Below are 22631 nucleotides of genomic sequence, written 5' to 3'. Positions count from 1 at the left end.
TAAGAAGAAACAGTGGCAGAATAAATTGAACCGCACATTTTTCTATCACAAAACCGGAGAGCTACCTAGGTCCGGTAAAGTCCACAAAGCATATTGCATGTAACAGTTACATGACATACAGCAAGCAAGTTAATATTTGCATTTTCAGACTACTAAAACAACTATTAATTTATAACCACGGAGAGTTACCGCAAGTTGGAAAGAAAACAGGAACAGCCTCCACTATTCCAGCACCATTTCAACTTCAATATTTCAACATCAAATCCCCTATGCTCACAGTGACAACTAAAAGATACAAAAAAAAATTGGCCAATCAACATAAGCTAAATATGATGTGGCTGTCCATGGTTCTGATTTCTCTCCGTATGTGTGTGTGCGTGCAAGTAGAAAAAACATGTTAACCCTACTTGTAGAGAAACGCCAATGTCATCCTCCTCTCTTTCATGTTGACGAAACAGTCTATGACTCTGGCATACAGTACACACTTAGTTGTTGACCTAGGCTACCTGACTAAAATGCTTGCTCTCTAGTCTAACTTCCTTTCATGGGCAACAATGAACCAAATAGTTAACATTAGCCTACTACATCTAGCCACATTTTGAACTTCCATCCTCATCAGACAGGGGCACAATGTATGAATTTATGGTTAGATCAGAATCACCGTTATAATGATTGGCCAGTATGGAGAAATAATTCAAACCATAAATCCAAATCCCTATCTCCGTTCATGGCTAATTTAGGAAGGGCTCATTTGAGCTATTTAGCCATCGGATGACAACAACACAATGAGATGCAACAATTCAAGTTTTCTGTCTGTCGTTTGGTATTTTGATGTGATGTGTTTGGAGTGAAGATAGATCCAAACTGGCTTCCCTTGACACCTTTCTTTTGGTGTGTAGGACCCTTCACATTTGAGCTCACTCAGTTTAGCTCAACGCTAATTGGATATTATTTTATACTTTTTTTTTTCTTTTTCTTAATGGCTTCCCTTGCATTCAATGCTATGGGCGGCCATAGTGTCATACTCTTTTTGACCAGACAACATCAGATGGGCTACACATACAGAAAGAGGGGGGAGCTGTTTGGCTCGCTCGGATGCTTTCTCTGGTGAGATGCGTTCAACCTCTTGCAAATTGAAGGAAAATTATGAAACACAGAGAGACTAGTTATAAAACACTCCAAAACTACCTCATATTACAACAGAATCTCATTCTGGATAATGTCTCTGCACTTTTCTTGTGTTTTTTTTTGTTTTCCACTGTTCTATGAATCCATATTTGCACATTTTAGTTGTTGTAAACTGCATTATTCAAACATTGATTTATGTCACAGTGAAAATAACCTGAGTGTAAAAGCATTATTCAGATTGAGAGTGTGATGTAATACGAGTTGGTTTGGAGTGTTTTATTACATGCTTTAGACATATTTTCATAATGCATTGTAGTCTACAGCAAAATCTGACAACCAATTTTCACTGTAACATAAAATCAAAAAATACATATTTGGGGGATCAACTACATGTAATGGATGTACACAAAATAGTCCAAATTGGTGAAGTGAAATGAAAAAATATAACATGTTTTTTTTAAATCATCATTGCTATGAAGCCCCTAAATAGGTTCTGGTGCAACCAATTACCTTCAGAAGTCACATAATTAGTTAAATAAAGTCCACCTGTGTGCAATCTAAGTGTCACATGATCTGTCACATGATGTTGTCCGATGAACCATCAAACAGGCAAAGCATCAATACAGGACTAAGATCAAAATCGTACTACATCGGCTCTGACGCTCGTCATGTAGCAGGGCTTGCAAACCATCAGACTACAAAGTGAAGCACAGCCTAAAGCTGCCCAGTGACACGAGCCTACCAGATGAGCTAAACTACTTCTATGCTTGCTTCGAGGGAAATAACACTGAAACATTCATGAGAGCACCAGCTGTTCCACAAGGATGTGTGATCACGCTCTTCGCAGCTGATGTAAGAACTTTAAACAGGTCAACATTCACAAGGCTGCAGGGCCAGACTGTTTACCAGGACGTGTACTCCGAGCATGCGCTGACCAACTGGTAAGTGACTTCACTTACATTTTCAACCTCTCCCTGTTTAAGTCTATAATACCAACATGTTTCAAGCAGACCACCATAGTCCCTGTGCCCAAGAACACTAAGGTAACCTGCATAAATTATTACCGACCCATAGCACTCACATCTGTAGCCATGAAGTGCTTCGAAAGGCTGGTCATGGCTCACAACACCATTATCCCAGAAACCCTAGACCCACTCAAATGTGCATACCACTCCAACAGATCCACAGATGATGCAATCTCTATTGCACTCCACACTACCCTTTCCCAACTGGACAAAAGGAACGCCTACGTGAGAATGCTATTCATTGACTACAGCTCAGCGTTCAACGCCATAGTGCCCTCGAAGCTCATGAATAAGCTAAGGACCCTGGGACTAAACACCTCCTTCTGTAAATTGTATCCTGGGCTTCCTGACGGGCTACCCCCAGGTGGTAAGGGTAGGTAACAACATCTGCCACGATGATTTTCAACACAGGGGCCCCTCAGGGGTGTATGATCAGTCCCCTCCTACACTGCCTGTTCACTCATGACTGCAACACCATCATTAAGTTTTCCGATGACACAACAGTGGTAGGCCTGATCACCAACAATGACAAGACCGCCTATAGGGAGGAGGTCAGAGACCTGACCATGTGGTCCCAGGACAACAACGTCTCCCTCAACGTGTTCAAGACAAAGAAGATGATTGTGGACTATGAGTTGGCATGGGTACTCAGTTCCTCTGTCACGTTTGCTGTCTTCAAACTCCCTATCATAAATGAGCCAAGGCGCAGGGTGCATCTAATTCCACATCTTAAATCAAAGTGAAACCTTTCACAAAAAAACAGGTAAATTGGAACGTGACGCAACCGTGGCACACACAAACACTCAGAAAATAAATAATTACCAACAAACACAGGTGGGAAAAAGGCTGCCTAAGTATGATTCCCAATCAGAGACAATGATAGACAGCTGCCTTTGATTGGGAACTATACCCGGCCAACAAAGAAATAGAAAACTATCATTCCCACCCAAATCACACCTTGACCTAACCAAAGAGAGAGCTAAGAAGGCCCTCTAAGGTCAGGGCGTGACATATTCAAAATGTTCTACAGCGGCACCATTGAAAGCATCCTGACTGGTTGCATCACTGCCTGGTATGGCAACTGCTCGGCCTCCGACCGCAAGACACTACAGAGGGTAGTGCGTAGTGCCAGAACAAAGGAAACGATTGTGGACTACAGGAAAAAGAGGACCGAGCACGCCCCGAATCTCATTGACGGGGCTGCAGTGGACGTGAGAGCTTCACGTGAGAGCTTCACGTTCCTTGGTGTCCACATCAACAACACGATCATGGTCCAAACACACCAAGACAGTGGTGAAGAGGGCACGACAAAAGCTATTCCCCCACAGGAATAGCGCCAACTGAAAAGAGCGCCAAGTCTTGGTCCAAGAGGCTTCTAAACAACTTCTATCCCCAAGCCATAAGACTCCTGGATACCTAATCAATTGGCTACCCAGACTATTTGCATTGCTCCCCCCCTTTTACACCACGCTGCTACTCTCTGTTGTTATCATCTATACATAGTCACTTAAATGCTCTACCTACATGTACATATTACCTCAACTAAACGGTGCCCCCGCACATTGACCCTTTACCGGTACCCCCCTCTATATAGTCTCACTATTGTTATTTTACTGCTGCTCTTTAATTACTTGTTATTTTTATTTCTTATTCTGATCCATATTTTTTAAAACTGCATTGTTGGTCAGGGCTCGTAAGTAAGTATTTCACTGTAAGGTCTACCTACACCTGTTGTATTCCACGCATGTGACTAATCAAATTTGAATTGATTTGAACATGAAGACACACTGCAACCAACTGTCTGTCTACTTACATGTGCTCACACCATGTGCTCTTTCGCTCAATCAATCAATCAAATGTCAATCAAATGTATTTATAAAGCCCTTTTTATGTCAGCAGATTTCACAAAGTGCTATACTGAAACCTAGCCTAAAACCCCAAACAGCAAGCATTGCAGATGTAGAAGCACAGTGGATAGGAAAAAGGAAGAAACCTAGAGAGGAACCAGGCTCTGAGGTGTGGCCAGTCCTCTTCTGGCTGTGCCGGGAGATAATAAGGGTACATGGCCATTTATGGCCAGATTGTTTTTCAAGATGTTCCAACGTTCATAGATGACCAGCAGGGTCAAATAATAATCACAGTGGTTGTAGAGGGTGCAAAAGGTCAGTACCTCACAGAGTAAATATCAGCTGGCTTTTCATAGCCGAGCATTCAGAGGTCGAGACAGCAGGTGCAGTAGAGAGAGAGAAAGTCGAAAACAGCAGGTCCGGGACAAGGTAGCACGTCCGGTGAACAGGTCAGGGTTCCCTAGCCGCAGGCAGAACAGTTGAAACTAGAGCAGCAGCACGACCGGGTGGACTGCGGACAGCCAGGAGTCATCAGGCCAGGTAGTCCTGAGGCATGATCCTAGGGCTCAGCGGTTTTCAGCAGCCATAGCAAATCAGAATTGAAAAACAATTAAAAGTGTGTTTTTTTCCAATGGGAGAGAAGTAGAGGATTCCTCACACTATTGTGACCCATGGCTGAGTGTCAGACTCTCTCTCAGCCCAGTGTTTGTTATCTACTATGGCCTCTTGGAGTCCCTCCCTTGGCCCTGATAAAGATGGGACTTCCTCTCTGAGTAGGGAAGAAGATCAAGGATGAACATAAATTCATGCTGGGCGCAAACCATAAACAGCAGGGAACATGATAGTGTATATGCCAACCATGCAGATAACTATGGGGGGGGGGGTCTGCCTCCCCATAGCCCACACCTGCTGTTTATCACTTTATCACACATTCATCTTGTTCTATATATTGCCTTTAAAATTCACACAATATAGCCTAATGTCTCTGCTTACATCTCCACTGTGTGTTTTGGAGAACATAGCTCCATATTTCTAACCCGAGGATTCTCTTCGGGTGATTTCCAAAACATTGAACATGTTAATATTTAATCGGTAAGACAGCCAACTTCTCTATAGGGCATTTGTGAATTGCAAATTACACACTGTCTTGGAATATCATATCTGATTAATATTTTAATATTCAAAATGACATACCTAGTCTAGTATTTTAATATCACATCTCATAAAATGGACTGTCTTACTTTCTCTCAGACCTTGCTGCTGATCGATTTCAGCACCTTCAGCGCTGGACAGCTTTCTATTGGCATGTACTTGCAACTTGTTTGCAACTATTTTTTTTTAAAGTGAAAAAATCCAGGAATTTGTAGCCTTTGGAAGTAGTAAATGTAGAAATATTATGCTCTGTTTGATGGAGAAGAAGCTATCCGGGTAAACGGATGAGTGGGGAACGACATGAAACAGGACCGGATTAGGCATCAGTAATCTCTCGACGACAGTGTGCATGCGCAAACATTGATGAGATTGACAGTTTTGGGGAGAGAAAAAACGAATCTATGGCCCTAAACCTTGGACCCCAGTCAACATTTGCCCACGGTTAATACGTAACCAATGATGAGGAGCTGAACACAAAGAGAGGTGAGCAGACTTCCAAAATCATCTTTTACGAACGTAAAGTTTGTGGTGCATCATGGTGGGTCGCGCGCGGTGTCACTGAAACTGGGTAGCTCACCCGGTTTCAGAGAGCCATCGGTTTAAAACCGGTGGTTAACTGGTCGTTATTAACATTGTCATCGAGAATAGTGATGTTCTGGAATATATATACATCTATAGCCTAGTGTGAAATTGCGTTTAAAGAAACGATGTGATGACATCTCCAATGGTAAATTACCATTTAACACCAATATACACTATAGGCTTTCCTTTTTATCCTATAGATTTTTAAAAAACTGTTAAACATGGTCGAGTCTGTGGAACTAATTTGTAACCAATGTGGATAGTTGTTGCTGAGCTACACGTAGTGGTGACCCAGTTGGCGAGGTGTGACCGTGCAGCGCCTGTTCTTATTCTTGTCAATACATTACGCTATAGGGGACACAATCGTTCCAACTCCAACAACTGCATTCCTAATATCAAAAATATTATAGTTGCACTTGACTTGGTCACAGCTAGGGGGTCTAAGGGGTCGACCTTTGTCAGGGCTGCTCTTTTAGCTAAGATTTATCACTTTCAATTCAGAGTGAAGGAAATCCTTTATTCTATTCCAGGAGTTAAAACCTAAATGAGCATACTGCACATGCTTAGCAATAGATAGGCTATTGTCATTCAACCTCTCAATTGGATGCATTCCCTAGTAGAATAGTGCCTTTTTGTCTACAGTCTGTATAGTCATGGATCATTTTTTCCTCATGTCGATCCCCGCTGAGTGCCTCTTTCCCAACAGTCACATGAATACAGATGGCCTGTCATGTTGTAATGTTTCTGTCATGTCAAAAGTTTCCATTGAATATCTGAAATATCTTCCTCATTCGCTGTCACGTGAAAGCTATGCTCTCTGCTGTGCTCTCGTGCAAGATCAAACTTGTCAACTGGTCCCACATTTTATATATAATCTTATGAATCCTGGTTTTGGCTAACAAATATTAATCTCATTTTTTTCCATTTGTAGGCTATATTTCATATGTAGCCAGAGCCAGCTGTATTCTACCAACTACTTTTATTGCTGTTGAACTGTTAAAGAAAATGTAAATCTTTCTCTAGTTTTGGTGGATGAAAATGAAGTCTGCGAATGGCATGGTGAAAGGAATGAGTGCAGTCAGCTGGTTCATCTTCTGTCTTTCTGTTCCAAGTATAGACAGCAGTCAGAATACTGGGATGTGATGAAGTCTGATTGTGATTATAGAACTCCTGTAGAAAGATTTATTTTTAAAAATCCCTCTGATTTAGAAAGCCTGGCTGGTCTGTGACAGAGCCTGAAGAGGACTCCAAGAGCAGATGTTGTTCAGCTGACACCTGTTCTGGCACACTGCTCATCACGCCGAAGATAGATAGCTTTACAGCCAACACTTTCTCTGCAAGATAGACATCATCTGACATGATCAAGGCTTAAAATACGGATGCTGCAATGGTCTGTGGATGGATTAATAACAGCGAGACTGAGTTCGCTGCATGGACCAGGTGTAGGTGTAGTCCATGCTAACCATGGGCAGTGAGTCCCCACATGCCATTGCCCGGCTGTTTGCCTGGGTCAACGGGATCTCCAAGTGTGAGCTGATTGAGCTGAAAGATCTCAGCCTAAATGATCGCATTGAGCTTGGCACCGGAACCACCAGCCGCTCCGCCCCCAGCAGCACCCCTGACTCCCAGGCAGGTGAGAGATTCCCAGAGGTCCAGCCAGGTGGTCCAGCTGGTGGGGGACAGTGTGAGAGTTGAGGTGCCCTCGTTGTTCACAGGGCAGGGTGGGAAGGGACATGACTTCCAGCCTTGCAGCTACACCCAGATCACATGGTGCGACCTGTGTGGAGAATTCATCTGGGGCCTTTACAAACAGAGCCTAAACTGTGCTAGTAAGTATCCAACCCTCTGTGTGTGTGTGTGTGTGTGTGTGTGTGTGTGTGTGTGTGTGTGTGTGTGTGTGTGTGTGTGTGTGTGTGTGTGTGTGTGTGTGTGTGTGTGTGTGTGTGTGTGTGTGTGTGTGTGTGTGTGTGTGTGTGTATGCGCATGCGATCACTGTATGTGTGTTGGTTTGTGGGTATACGCACTGAGTACACCAAACATTTGCACCCCCCAACCCCCCTTACCCTCAGAACAGCCTCAATTCATCGGGGCATGGACTCTGCAAGGTGTCAAAAGTGTTCCACATCGATGCTGGCCCATGTTGACTCCAATTCTTCCCACAGTTGTGTCAAAGTTGGCTGGATGTCCGTCGGGTGGTGGACCATTCTTGATACACACGGAAAACTGTTGAGTGTGAAAAACCCAGCAGTGTTGCAGTTCTTGACACAAATCTGTGCGCCTGGCATCTACTACCATACCTGTTCAAAGGCACTTAAATATTTTGTATTGCCCATTCACCCTCTGAATGGCACACCTACGCAATCCATGTCTCAATGGTCTCAAGGCTTAAAAAATATATATATGCCATTTAGCAGACGCTTTTATCCAAAGCGACTTACAGTCATGTGTGCATACATTCTACGTATGGGTGGTCCTGGGGATCGAACCCACTACCCTGGCATTACAAGCGCCATGCTCTACCAACTGAGCTACAGAAGGACCGTTATACTTCTTTAACTGGTCCCCCCCCTTCATCTACACTGATTTTAAGTTTATTTAACCAGTTACATCGGTAAGGGATCATAGCTTTCACCTTGATTCACCTGATTAGTCTATGTCATGGAAAGAAAAGGTATTCTTAATATTTGTTATTCTCAGTGTATGTGCGTGTGTGTGCAGCATGTCAATTTGTGTGAGAGTTGAGAGAGTCAGACATTCACACAAGCAGGAATATATATATAAGCGTGTGAGCATGTTTTCTGAAGCAATCTCTTTTTCCTATAGTGTGATAGAGCCTTAAAATAATATTTCTCCCATATAATGTGTACTCATCCCAATAGGATGGTTATTGATTGGGAATCAGAGCTGTCTTATTGCATCTTAATAAAGATAACTAATCAGACTAATCTTTAGATTAAGTCGATTATTTCTCAAATATGTGAGCTACTCCATGAGACAAACAGCCTGCTTTTTGGATTTGTTTTCTCATCCAATCAGGTGAGAGCTTGTCCCAGAGCACGACCCTATCAGCAGGAAACCTGGTGTTTTTAGAGCATAGGGGATAGCAGGAGCATGGGAACATTCTTGTCTTCTAAAATAACCTTTGGACTGCATGTTTTTCTGTGTTTTAAGTGAAGAATGAAACTGCAACGGCCATCAAAAATATATGGCCTAGACCCTATGCACTTGTGGAGACCAGAGAAGATGTCACATGTGGTATCTTAAGCTTTCTTAAGATGAATGCACTAACTTTAAGTCTCTCTGAATAAGAGTGTCTGCTAAATGACTCAAATGTAAATGTAAAAATTGTAATAGCTCCCCCTTGCCCTCTGATAGGCTAGGGGGAAGTTTCACAATGTTTCTTATAGAAATAAAGTCTTCTCAGATCTCCACAAGGGTGTATAGTCTAGTGATCCATTTGGAATATAGCTCGCCAGCTTTGCTATTTTGTTGTCTTAGGTCTCTCTTTATGTAGTGTTGTCTCTCTTGGTGTGATGTGTGTTTTGTCCTATATTTATATTGCATGTATTTATTTTAATCCCAGACCCCCGTCCCCGCAGGAGACCTTTTGACTTTTGGTAGGCCGTCATTGTGAATAATATTTTTTCTTAACTGACTTGCCTAGTTAAATATAGGTTACATTTTTAATTTAAAAAATATAGCTTGTAATCCTAAAAACCCGGAAATTAGTTACCTCTGGTTCGTTCAGCCATCCCTATGGGAATTGTTTTGGGGGAATGAATAGGGATTTGGAATAAACACAGAAATGAGGAGATCTTATGTTTTGTTATGAGATAATATCAGTCAGTTAACATGACCTTTAGGAATTATGAAGCCTTTGTGTTTTTTATTTAAGTAATATTGCCCGAGAAGCTGGTGTTTGGAGGATATATTGGCACAGGTGTTGTTAGACCCGAGACAAAGACGAGGGCTGGCAAACCGTGCCAACATATCCTCCAAACATTGGCTTCAAGGCATTATCACTTTTATTCAACGGCTTACCAACATATTCAAATAATGATTAACATGTTTTCATGAACTTTATTTTTATGAATTTATTCATAGTATTTCATGTTTGCAAAATATATAGTCCCGACACAAATCTAAGTTTGCTACCCAAACCGGCTAGTCATTTGTTCTATTGGTTCGGTTCCCAGAGACTCGACTCAGTCGTTCAGCCTTTTTGTTCTGTATCTGTGGACGCAACCCAGATGTTTGTTCTACATGTTCCATTACCATACTGGCTGGTAACGTTTTTATCTCTTGCTTGCTAGCAAGCCAACTATGGCTATCTTAGTCACACCAAACAGTGCAGCCAGAATAACAAGAGTAGCTGCATTTGTTTAAGCAGTTTTCTAGTGACATTTATTTGGATACATCCATATCAATGAGCTAATGAGGCGCGATTTCACCTGGCATAGAAAATATGCTCTCTCTTCGTCACTGTTGTTCAGAGGAGATAGCCAACACAATCACTTCCAACTGAAGCTGGAAATATTGCAAACTAGCTGCACACCTTTTTTTCAATGAACATTTCTTTGTAAATATCCATTAAAAAATGATGCCAGCTGATTCATGATTTCGACTGGCTGAGAAACGCTGCATGCTCTCTCATCCGGACTCCCGACACGTTCATTACTATGGGAATGCTGGAGATGTAATTTGAATATTGAAACAATGTTGCAAATGTCAGAGAAACAGACAACAAGGTTTATACAAACCTTCGCTGTTGAAAACTACATGTTAGTCTAAAAGAAATGTGAGATTAATGTCTCGATGCTTAAAAAAAAAAATATTATTTCACCTTTATTTATCCAGGTAGGCTAGTTGAGAACAAGTTCTCATTTGCAACTGCGACCTGGCCATTATAAAGCAAAGCAGTGTGACACAGACAACAACAGAGTTGCACATGGAGTTAACAATAAACAAGCCAATAACAAACAAGTCAATGACACAGTAGAGAAAAGAAAGTCTATATACAGTGTGTGCAAACGGCATGAGGAGGTAGGCAATAAATAGGCCATAGGAGCAAATAATTACAATTTAGCAGATTAACACTGGAGTGATAAATGAGCAGATGATGATATGCAAGTAGAGATACTGCGTCTGCTAAATGACTTAAATGTAATGTAATGGTGTGCAAAAGAGCAGAAAAGTAAATAAAATAAAACAGTATGGGGATGAGATAGGTAGATTGGATGGGCTATTTAAAGATGGACTATGTACAGCTACAGTGATCGGTTAGCTGCTCAGATATAAATAAAAGTCTCCAACTTCAGCGATTTTTGCAATTCTTTCATTCACTGGCAGCAGAGAACTGGAAGGAAAGGCAGCCAAATGAGGTGTTGGCTTTGGGGATGATCAGTGAGATACACCTGCTGGAACGTGTGCTACGGGTGGGTGTTGTTATCGTGACCGGTGACCTGAGATAAGGCGGAGCTTTGGGGATGATCAGTGAGATATACCAGCTGGAACGTGTGCTACGGGTGGGTGTTGTTATCGAGACCGGTGAACTGAGATAAGGCGGAGCTTTACCTAGAATAGATTTACAGATGACCTGGAGCCAGTGGGTCTGGCGACGAATATGTAGTGAGGGGCCAGCCAACGAGAGCATACAGGTCGCAGTGGTGGGTGGTATAAGGTGATTTGGTAACAAAACGGATGGCGCTGTGATAGACTGCATCCAGTTTGCTGAGTAGAGTGTTGGAAGCTATTTTGAAGATGACATCGCCGAAGTCGAGGATCGGTAGGATAGTCAGTTTTACTAGTGTGACGACCCCCCCACTGCGTCTGCCTTATTCTCTTTTGTTCTTGTTTCCTTATTAGGATGTCGGTGGGCGGGTTGGGAGGGTCGTCAGCTACATAGGAAACACCTGGGCCCGGTGTCCATAGAGACACATACCAGCTCTACTAGTAGTACTGTTACTACCAGCAGTACTACAGCTGCACCTATTGACAACACAAGTTGTTCTGCTTCCAGGAGCACATCCAATGCTCGCATTATAATTCTACATTTGTTGTTAGCCCAGCTAGCACAGACACTGACAGTTGTGAAATTGATGCAGCCGAAGAGCTACTGACACTTTACCCGCTAAAGCACCAAACAACAGACAGGGATGTTGGACCATTGAAGACGCGCAAATATGATGAGAACTACATTGATTTGGGGTTCACTTATTTTAGGAGTAGTGCCTTTCATCAGCCACAATGTGTTATATGTGCAAAAGTATCTCACATCTCGATTAAACCTTCACTCTTGCGCAGATATTTAGAAACAAAACATGCCAATTTTAAAAACAAGCCACAGGATTTTTTTAAAACAAAAATTAAGACAACTTTCGTGTAGTAAGACATGTATAAGAGCAACAGATGCCATTAATGGTGAGCTACCGAGTGGCTAGGACAGGCAAGCCCCATACTATTGTGGAATTCTTCCTGCTGCTGCGGATATGGCTGGGACAATGCTGGGGGAAAAGGCCCAAAAAACTATACTGACAATATTTTCATCAAACAACACTGTTTCATGACGCATCAGTGACATGGCAGATGTTTTGAAACAATTACTGTTTCACATACAAGCCAGTGTATTTTATGCGTTACAGCTGGATGAGTCAACAGACGTGGCGGGCTTGGCACAGCTCCTGGTACATGTCCGTTACATTTATGGGGGGTCAATTAAAACCTCTCTGGGATATGTGGGACACTAGCGTCCCACCTGGCCAAAAGCCAGTGATAATGCAGAGCGCCAAATTCAAATAAATTACTATAAAAATCAAACTTTCATGAAATTACACATGTAAGATACCAAATTAAAGCTAAACTTGTTGTGAATCCAGCCAACATGTCAGATTTCAAAAAGGCTTTTTGGCGAAAGCAAACGATGCTATTATCTGAGGATAGCACCTCCAGAAAGTAAATAATTTATACAATTGAAGACGGGATGATCTGTGTTCAATACAGGAAGAAAACAAACTGACGCTACCTTTCTGGTCACGTGCCTCTATGTAACAATACACTTGAAGTAACCCTTGTTTTGAACATGGCTACTTCTTCATTACACAAAGGAAAAACCTCAACCCATTTCTAAAGACTGGTGACATCCAGTGGAAGTGGTAGGAACTGCAAGAAGGTCTCTTAGAAATCTGCATTCCCAATGAAAACCCATTGAAAAGAGAGTGACTTCAAAAAAAGAATCTGAATGGTTTGTCCTCGAGGTTTCGCCTGCTACATACAGTGGGGCAAAAAAGTATTTAGTCAGCCACCAATTGTGCAAGTTCTCCCACTTAAAAAGATGAGGGAGGCTTGTAATTTTCATCATAGGTACACTTCAACTATGACAGTTCGAACAGAGGATCCGCTTTGGGAAAGTCGTATTCTTGATCGTAATGTTGGTAAGTTGATGTTGCTCTTATATCCAATAGTTCTTCCCGGCTGTATGTAATAAGATTTCTTGGGGTAACAATGTAAGAAATAATACATTTAAAAAAGAATCCATAGTTTCCTAAGAACTCGAAGCTCGAACCATCTCTGTCGGCGCCATGCTCTCTCACCGCCTCCTACTGCATAGGAGTAGGAGGACTAAGTCTATCTATGACGGGAAACAGGTACAGTGTCAATTTCTCTTACTTCGGTATGTTGCTCATCAACTTGCTTGTCAACAGATTCCAATGCAGCCTCGCTCTCGCTGCTGCCGCTCGTTGCCATCGCTCTTGCAAGCTAGCATCTTTAACTACTCACGTCACTTGACTTGTGGTAGAAAGTTCAATTTTCATCACAGAAATTTGCAGTTACTCCTTTCTTTTCTCTGTCTCATCATAGCGACTACCAATCTGACACCATGTTATGTTTGCTTCTTGTATAATGACAAACTGTGGGGTAGGTTTAACTACTTTTAATGAACATATACAGTTGATGTTGGAAGTTTACATACACTTAGGTTGGAGTCATTAAAACTTGTTTTTCAACAAATTTCTTGTTAACAAGCTATAGTTTTGGCAAGTCGGTTAGGACATCTCCTTTGTGCATGACACAAGTAATTTTTACAACAATTGTTTACAGACTAACAATGTGCTGGGTTCGTTGTCTGAGTCAGGCGCAGGACACAGGTTTGAGGAAAACCACAAAAGTCTTTACTCAAAATATTAATACAAAAAAAAAACTGAATATCTCCAACAAGGAAACATCACGTATAGAGAGAACCCTCAACACACACGGTAACACAAAACGTAGACCAGCGGTTAAATAAGGAACATAATAAGGGAATAGAAATCACGTGTGCGTAATCAAGACAAAACAAAAGGAAACATGGATCGGTGATGACTAGAAAGCAGGTAACTTCGACCGCCGAACGCTGCCCGAACAAGGAGAGGAGCCGACCTCAGCCAAAGTCGTGACACAGACAGATTATTTCACTTATAATTCACTGTATCACAATTCCAGTGCATCAGAAGTTTACATACATTAAGTGCTTTTAAACAGCTTGAAAAATTCCCCCAAATTTGGTCATGGCTTTAGAAGCTTCTGATAGGATAATTGACATAATTTGATTCAATTGGAGGTCTACCTGTGGATGTATTTCAAGGCCTACTTTCAAACTCAATGCCTCTTTGCTTGACATCATGGGAAAATCAAAAGAAATCTTCCAAGACCTCAGAAAAAAATTGTAGACCTCCACAAGTCTGCTTCATCCTTGGGAGCAATTTCCAAATGCCTGAAGGTACCCTGTTCATCTGTACAAACAATAGTACGCAAGTATAAACACCACGGGACCACGCAGCCGTCATACCGCTCAGGAAGGAGACGCATTCTGTTTCCTACAGATGAATGTACTTTGGTGCGAAAAGTGCAAATCAATCCCAGAACCATAGCACAGAACCTTGTGAAGATGCTGGAGGAAACAGGTACAAATGTATCTATATCCACAGTAAAACGAGTCCTATATCGACATAACATGAAAGGCCGCTGAGCAAGGAAGAAGGCACTGCTTAAAAACCACCAGAAAAAATCCAGACTATGGTTTGCAACTGCACATGAGGACAAAGATTGTACTTTTTGGAGAAATGTCCTCTTGCCTGATGAAACAAAAATAGAATTGTTTGACCATAATGACCATTGTTATGTTTGGAGGGAAAAGGGGGATGCTTGCAAGCCAAAGAACACCATCCCAACCGTGAAGCACTGGAGTGGCAGCATCATGTTGTGAGGGTGCTTTGTTGCAGGAGGGACTGGTGCACTTCACAAAATAGATGGCATCATGAGGTAGGAAAATTATGTGGATATATTGAAGCAACATCTCAAGACATCAGTCAGGAAGTACAAACCTGACTCAGTTACACCAGCTCTGTCAGGAGGAATGGGCCAAAATTCATCCAACTTATTATGGGAAGCTTGTGGAAGGCTACCCGAAACATTTGACCAAAGTTAAACAATTTAAAGGCAATGCTCCCAAATACTAATTGACTGTAATTGATTGTATGACAGTTTGTGCTGAAACTGCTGTGGTGCACATTCCTGCAGTAAGCATGCCAATCTGGGGCATTGTGTTGTGTGACAAAACCGCTAGAGTGGTCATTTATTGTCCCCAGCACAAGGTACACTTGTGTAATGATCATGCTGTTTAATCAGCTTCTTGATATGCCACACCTGTCAAGTGGAGGGATTATATTGGAAAAGGAGAAATACTCACTAAGAGGGATGTAAACACATTTGCGTACAACATTTGAGAGAAATAAGCTTTTTGTGCGTACGGGACATTTCTGGGATCTTATTTCAGCTCATGAAACATAGGGACAACACTTTAAATGTTGCATTCATATTTTTGTTCAGTGTATGAGTTCCTCAGGCACGTTATGTTCACACTGTATTGACATGCCCATTGACAATCCATCTAAGGGCTTATGTTCCTGTATCCTTTTTTCAGAAACGAGACGGATCATACACTGGCTTCATCAGGGTCCTTTTTAAGCTGACTCGTCCCGTGTCACTCCCACCCCCTTGGAAGGCGTCTTCACCACAGGAATCGGGGCAGCTGGATGGGGGAATGAAGTGCCGGACCTCTTTCTACCTCCCCAAAGATACAGCCAAACACCTGCACATAGGCTCCCGGACACAGGTACGAGAGGTCATAGAGGCCCTGCTCAACAAGTTCACTGTGGTGGACAACCCGGCCAAGTTCGCCCTGTTTGAGCGACGTGAACGTCAAAACCAGAGTGAGTGTCCATAGGCAATATAACCTAAATGCACTGTCATGAACGTGCTCAAATAATTTCACTTAATATGATACCAAACACAATGTATGAACATGTCCTCTCTCTCTCGAGCGGCCGCTCCGTTACATCACCCACTTTAGAGTAGACTATTTTGCTTATCTGCTCTCTTTCCTCATCTCCTTTCCAACAAGGAAAGTAATAAAAATAATAGACTGGAAGTGACGCAGGTACATTCCCTCCATTTGACGGAAGTGAGGGAGAGGCTGAAAGCTGTGTCTAGCTTTTTCAGCGTGAGAGAGCTGTTTGTGTTTTGAAGGCATTCGTCGTCAAAGGAAGTTACCGCTTACTAGATTTCAATCGACATCACGCTGAAATTACTCTGGGTATGGCGATAGTGAATGCGCTTTCAAGCATGTAACAATCAAATGGAAACGTGACAGCACGTATGGCGTTTTGTAGCAAGTTATCTAATATTCTGAAGGGCCTTAGCTACAACTAGCATATCACCGCCTCAGACACGCTGGAATGTTCTGCCAAGCTCAATACTTCAACCTGTTTCAGATATGACATTCTGCTATTTAACAGGAAAGTTATAAGTGAGTTGTCGGCTAGATAGCTATGGATGATGACAGGACGTCGTTGGTGTAAACAGCTAGCTAAGCTATATTGGTTTGGGAAACTAACGCCAGCCTCAATTCTACCTTGCTCGTTTGCTATGTTTAAAAAAAATAACTGGGTGGTTCGAGGCCTGAATGCTGATCGGCTGTGGTATATTTAAGCAATAAGGCACGAGGGTGTGTGTTTATATGGCCTATATACCACGGCTAACGGTTGTTCTGAGTCACGACGCAACACGGAATGCCTGGATACAGCGCTTAGCCGTGGTATGTTGGCCATATACCACATACCCCCAAGGTGCCTTATTGCTATTATAAATTGGTTACAAACGTAATTAGAACAGTAAAAATAAATGTTGTCATGCCCGTGGTCTACGGTCTGATATACCATGGCTGTCAGCCAATTAGCATTCAGAGCTGAACCACCAAGTTTATAATTAAGTCATAATGACTGAGAAGCTGGTGTTTGGAGGGTATATTGGCATGGAGTGTTAGTAACGAGACAAATTATTTTATGCAACGGGTTAGCAACATATTCAAATAATGATTGACATGTTCATGTTATTTTGATTAACTTATTCATATTCTTTCATCCTTCCACAAGCTATAGTCCTGACAATTTGTGTTGCTATCCAAGCTGGCTGGCTGGTCTTTCGTTCTATCAGTTCGGTTGCCAGAGACGCGACCCAGTCGTTCAGTCTTTTTGTTCTGTATCTATGGACGCGACCCAGGTTTTCGTTCTAAATGTTCCATTACCATACTGGCTGGCAACGTTCTTATATCTTGCTTGCTGGCTAGCCAACTATGGCTAACTTAGTCACGCCAAACAGTGCAGCCAGAATAACAACAGTAGCTGCATTTGTTTAAGCAGCTTTCTAGTGACATTTATTTGGCTACATCCATAACAATGAGCAAATGAGACGTGATTTCGCCTGGCATAGAAAATGTGCTCTCTCTTCACGTCACTGTTGTTGATAGGAGCTAGCCAACAACACAACTAACACAATCACTTCAAACTGAAGCTGGAAAGTGTAAACTAGCTGTACTTTGTTTCGTTGTAGCTTTTTTCAATTGACATTTCTTTGTATATATCCGTAAAAACAATACCTTCTACTTGCTGAGAAATGCTGTATCTCATCCAGACTCTTGACATTCCCATTACAATGGGAAAGCTGGGACTCCCAATCACATCCGGTTGTGATACAGCCTGGAAGCGAACCAGGATCTGTAGTGATGCCTCTAGCACTGAGATGCAGTACCTTTAAACTGCTGCGCCACTCAGGAGCCCATAAATGTGAGAATGTCTAGTTGCTTTTCATAGTGGAGATCAACTTTATATATTGCCTGGCTGGGTTGATGAGACGGTGGATTGCGTATGGTCACATGAAATGGGCATTTTAACGTCAGATTTAGCCGATGGTAATTTGTGGAATAGACACCGGCTGGAAAGCGGTTTTAACCAACTAGCATTCAGGATTAGAAGCACCTGCTGTATAACAGACCGTATACCACGGGCATGACATTTATTTTTACTGTTCTAATTTCATTGGCAACCAGTTTATAATAGCAATAAAGCACCTTGGGGGGTCTGTGGTATATGGCCAATATACCACGGCTAAGGCTGTATCCAGGCACTCCGTGTTGCGTTGTGATCTTGAACAGCCCTTAGTCATGGTATATTGGCCACATACCACACCCCATCTGGCCTTATTGCTTGAGTATAGAATACTAGATGAAAGACCACGAACTCATGCTAAATAGTCACAAATGGCTAGCTAGCTATCAAAAGATGTCAACATAGCTAAGACTGCAGGTAATGTGGTCTCTAGCAAAACCAGCAACTGCCAGGGAAATGTTTGTCACCATTCATCCATATCTAGCTTCTAGTAACTTCCTTTCTCTGTAATTCCTTTAGATTCTAGCTAGCTACTGTCTTCTACTTGATTAACAACGTCCCTGTCTCAAACTGTCAACACCTTCATCGAGCACCAACTAGCTACATCTCCTGGGTGCAGTCTGGCCAAGAAAATAATGTCCTACAGTTGAAGATGGGAGGTAGTGGCTCCAAAACCAAGGGTTATTGGCCTTTTGCTGGTTCAGGCAGTGTTGATGGTGATCCAACCAAAGAGGGAGTCGACGAACAGTCGCTGGCGAGGCTCCGAAGTTTCCAAAGGGCGACGCCCTTCGTGTTTACCAGACAAAGGTAAATACAGCATCATAAACCCTTGAATGAGTAGGTGTTCTAAAACAGGTAGTGTATCTGTGGAGAACACCTAGTCTGATTAATCACGCTGTAACACAATTAATTGGTATGTACAGTCTCAAACTAATGCTTGCAAAATAATTAAAATGTTCCTTACAAGAAAGAATGTTGAATAAAATGACATTTTAAACTTACTCTACTGGTTGTCTGTGTGGTTTGATCTTCAGCTGCTTGAAATTTGACCAAATATCTACAGGAAAGTATTGTTTACTCAACTTTTTAGAGAGCCAGTAGGTGTATGGCTCGGTTCAGCACCAAAGTAAAGTTTGTTTTATGTTGGATATTTGGTTTTCTCTTGTCAATAGCTATTGAACCAAGCATGCCATGACAATGAACATTTATATATTCTGAATTGGGAGGATGGAGACCAATTGAAATTGGCATACAAAAAAGGTGTCTTTGTTCTCCATCCTCCCCTAATTCAGACTGTACAACTGTTCATTGTCATGGAATGCTTGGTTCAATAGCTATTGATGGGAGAACAGAATATTGAATATAAAACAAACTTTTCTTTGTACTGAACCGAATCAACCCGGCTCTCTAGAAAGTTGTGATAAGCAATACTTTCCTGTGGATATTTTGTTTTAAAAAATTGAGCAGCTTACGGATAAATCTCACAATTGGTAGAGTAAGTTTAAATGATATTATATTCAACATTCTGGCTACACGATTTTGCAGGAATTAGTCCAAGGCTGTATATACCAATTAATTGTGTATTACAGCCTGATGAATCAGACTAGACCACACCCAGCAGTAACCCTTATGTCTTATCTGCTTTCAGCTCCCTGTACTTTGACGAGGATGGAGACCTCGCCCACGAGTTCTATGAGGAGACGGTTGTGACGAAGAACGGCCGCAAGAGGGCCAAACTGAAGAAGATCCAGAAAAACCTCATACCTCAGGTAACGGCCCCCTCTGTCAGGTAACGGCCCCCTCTGTCAGGTAACGGCCCCCTCTGTCAGGTAACGGCCCCCTCTGTCAGGTAACGGCCCCCTCTGTCAGGTAACGGCCCCCTCTGTCAGGTAACGGCCCCCTCTGTCAGGTAATGGCCCCCATTTGGAATACAAAATTCAGGGGTGTGTTTGCTAGCAACCAAAAGGGTGAAATAGGGAAGTTCCTGTTTGCTTCCAATCTGAATTTCTCCAATAGAAACTCTATTGGACACCCCCCTAGTATGCATGATGAAAATTGTCCCACACCCACACCAGTATATCCGATATGGCGATATCCAATATCCTGATCTCACATCTGAATGTTTAGGTAACTAATGAATGATCATGTGCTTTAGTTTTAGTTGTGTTCATCATTCTGTCTCTTTTGTTTTTTTTCCCATATAGGGAACCATAAAGCTGGAGCACCCCTGCATCCATGTGGATTTCCCTGTCGTTCTCTGTGAGGTTTGATGAAGCCTGGAGCCACGTTTTGAGACCAGACTCAGACTAGCCAATGTGTCAACTCCGTCCCCCTGTTTCCCTCTCCACCCATACTTTACCCTGAAGCCCTCTAAACCACCGTGGTCTCCCTATGATGATGTTTGGCCGGAGCCCTGACTTGTGATGATAGACAGGCTGTCTAAACACATGATTGTGTTGAGCACCTGCATGTGGATCTGTGAAACACGTCAGTTAAGATGGCTGGAGACATAATTATTGCTCACGTTAAATATTTACAGTATGTGTGTTAGTGGATATGGAATGAAGTGTGACAACAGCTTGTCTGCCTGTCTCACAGCAGCAGTGTGCTCTGGTAGGAGGATCCATTGTACTTTGTAAGAAGAATGTAATGGGACAATTTGAGTTGAACCATGGGCTGTTAAGTAGAGTCTCTCAAAATAGGCCGGCAATCCTATATCTTTAAACCCTGCCCTAGAGAGTTAATTTACCATCTGTACGCATTAAGGGGTGAGATTTTCCGATACCTGTTCAGTCTTCAGAGCTTCCAGAGTAATGATAGGGCTTCAGCTATTAGGGCCATATCCTGAGGTCAGAGATATAGGAATATTTAATGCACATTTTATGTTTACAAGTAAAACAAAAAAACACCATTGGCTTGATATAATTTCCACCATGCGTGACGATGGCTCTGCTTCTCATTCCCCATGATGGAGCTAGACAATTGGTGGCCAATGTGATCTAAGCTTATCTTAATGTGACGTGTTGTAATGTTTGACTGGCTGTGGTGATCATGATGTCAAGACCAGGGCTTTATGAAATGTTTGAGTATGCGCTGATCTAGAATCAGTTTTAACTTTTGAGATCATCATAGTGAATCACATTGACATTAAAGGGACGGGGGGCGGGCTGGGGTCTGATCCTAGCTCAGCAATGCTACTGAACTGCTTTTTTTTTTTTTTTTTTTTTTTTGCACGGGCCCAGGCCTCAGACACACGTACAGAGAAGCACGAACTTTAGTCCCCCTGGGAAAGTCCTCTGTTCCTTCACTGCTTTAGCGCAATACATTTCACTGTTAATTTATTTTAACTGTTATAATGGCATTATTTTTAATTACAACTCAAAATGTATCCAGTTGGGTCGTGGTCCCTTTGTCTTCTACATTCCATTACAGAAACAGATGTCTCCCTCTTTCAACTGTGGAATTTCTGTGTTCTCTTCTCCCCATATCTGTGTTCATGGATAGTGTTATGGAATAGGTTACTTATTTTAGACAGCACACTACAGCTCACTACCACTTCCACACTCCATTCCCCCGCCAGGGGGCAGCAGCAACCTTGTCCAGGTGTTGAGCCTGGTTGATAAGCACATCAGGTGCTGCCAATTCAGTTGGTCAATAGTCAGTGTCCCAGCTTGAGAGCCATGAGGCTGCTGGGTTGGTTTGGTGGCCATGAAGCCTTTCGTTTTGATGTTGTCTCTTTAGTTTAGGTATGCCTGTTTGTAGTTTTTTATACATTTGTTTCCGTCACCATCTGAACATAATAATCTGCTTGGGCTCGCCAACCCGAAGGAGTCAAGTCAGAGCTGGACCTAAGGCAAGGTTGCTGTCTCCCTGGGCACATGTGCACCCAACACGGTCCTCAAACACTGATTTCTCATACAATGAACAAAAATAAACCCAACATGTAAAGTCCCATGTTTCATGAGTTTAAATAAAAAATCCCCAAAAAGTTCCATATGCACAAAAAGCTTATTTTGTTCTGTGCACAAATGTGAGCATTTCTCCTTTGCCAAGATAATCTAACCACCTGACAGGTGTGGCATATAAAGAAGCTGACTAAACAGCATGATCATTACACAGGTGCACCTTGTGCTAGGGGCAAAAGGTCACTTTAAAATTTGCAGGTTTGTCACAACACAATGCAAATGATGAGTTGATTGTTAATTTCTCTACCATGAGCTGCCTCCACTGTCGTAATAGAGAATTTGGCAGTACTTCCAAACAGCAGACCACGTGCAACCATTTCAGCCCAGGACCTCCACATCCGGCTTCTTCACCTGCGGGATCATCTGAGGTGGGGTGTGGGTGTGCTGAGGAGTATTTCTGTCTGTCGTAAAGCCCTTTTGTGGGGAGAAACAAATTCTCATTGACTGGGCCTGGCTCCCCAGTGAATGGGCCTGGCTGCCAAGTGGGTCTGCCTATGCACTCTAAAGCCCACCCATGGCTGCACCCTTGCACAGTCATGTGAAATCCATAGATTAGGGCCTAATTAATTTATTTCAATGGACTGATTTCTTTATATGAACTGTAACTCAGTAAAATCTTTGAAATTGTTGCATGTTGCATTTATTTTTGTTCAGTATATAAACGCACACATT

General features: G+C 42.3%; 1 protein-coding gene across 3 annotated transcripts; it reads left to right on the top strand.

Annotated features, from left to right (window-relative positions):
* The first annotated feature begins 5498 nt into the window (after positions 1-5498).
* LOC124027925 (tumor suppressor candidate 2-like) lies at positions 5499-21986 on the top strand. Of its 3 annotated transcripts, XM_046340140.1 has the most exons (5): positions 5499-5635; positions 15693-15981; positions 18514-18801; positions 19643-19763; positions 20199-21986. In XM_046340140.1, exons 3-5 carry the CDS (start codon positions 18647-18649, stop codon positions 20262-20264), a joined length of 342 nt encoding a protein of 113 aa, XP_046196096.1. In that variant the 5' UTR covers positions 5499-5635; positions 15693-15981; positions 18514-18646; the 3' UTR covers positions 20265-21986. The 3 variants fall into 3 exon arrangements, with proteins under 3 accessions (XP_046196096.1, XP_046196102.1, XP_046196086.1); XM_046340130.1 differs by lacking the exons at positions 5499-5635; positions 15693-15981 and adding an exon at positions 16111-16364; XM_046340146.1 differs by lacking the exons at positions 5499-5635; positions 19643-19763; positions 20199-21986 and adding an exon at positions 5675-5879 and having other exon boundaries at positions 18514-18653.
* Positions 21987-22631: the final 645 nt, after the last annotated feature.

Source organism: Oncorhynchus gorbuscha, linkage group LG03 (genome assembly GCF_021184085.1).
Source record: "Oncorhynchus gorbuscha isolate QuinsamMale2020 ecotype Even-year linkage group LG03, OgorEven_v1.0, whole genome shotgun sequence".
In the NCBI taxonomy this organism is placed as follows: Eukaryota; Metazoa; Chordata; class Actinopteri; order Salmoniformes; family Salmonidae; genus Oncorhynchus; species Oncorhynchus gorbuscha.
Note: the sequence above shows the minus strand (reverse complement) of the source record. Positions and strands in the feature narration are given on the sequence as shown.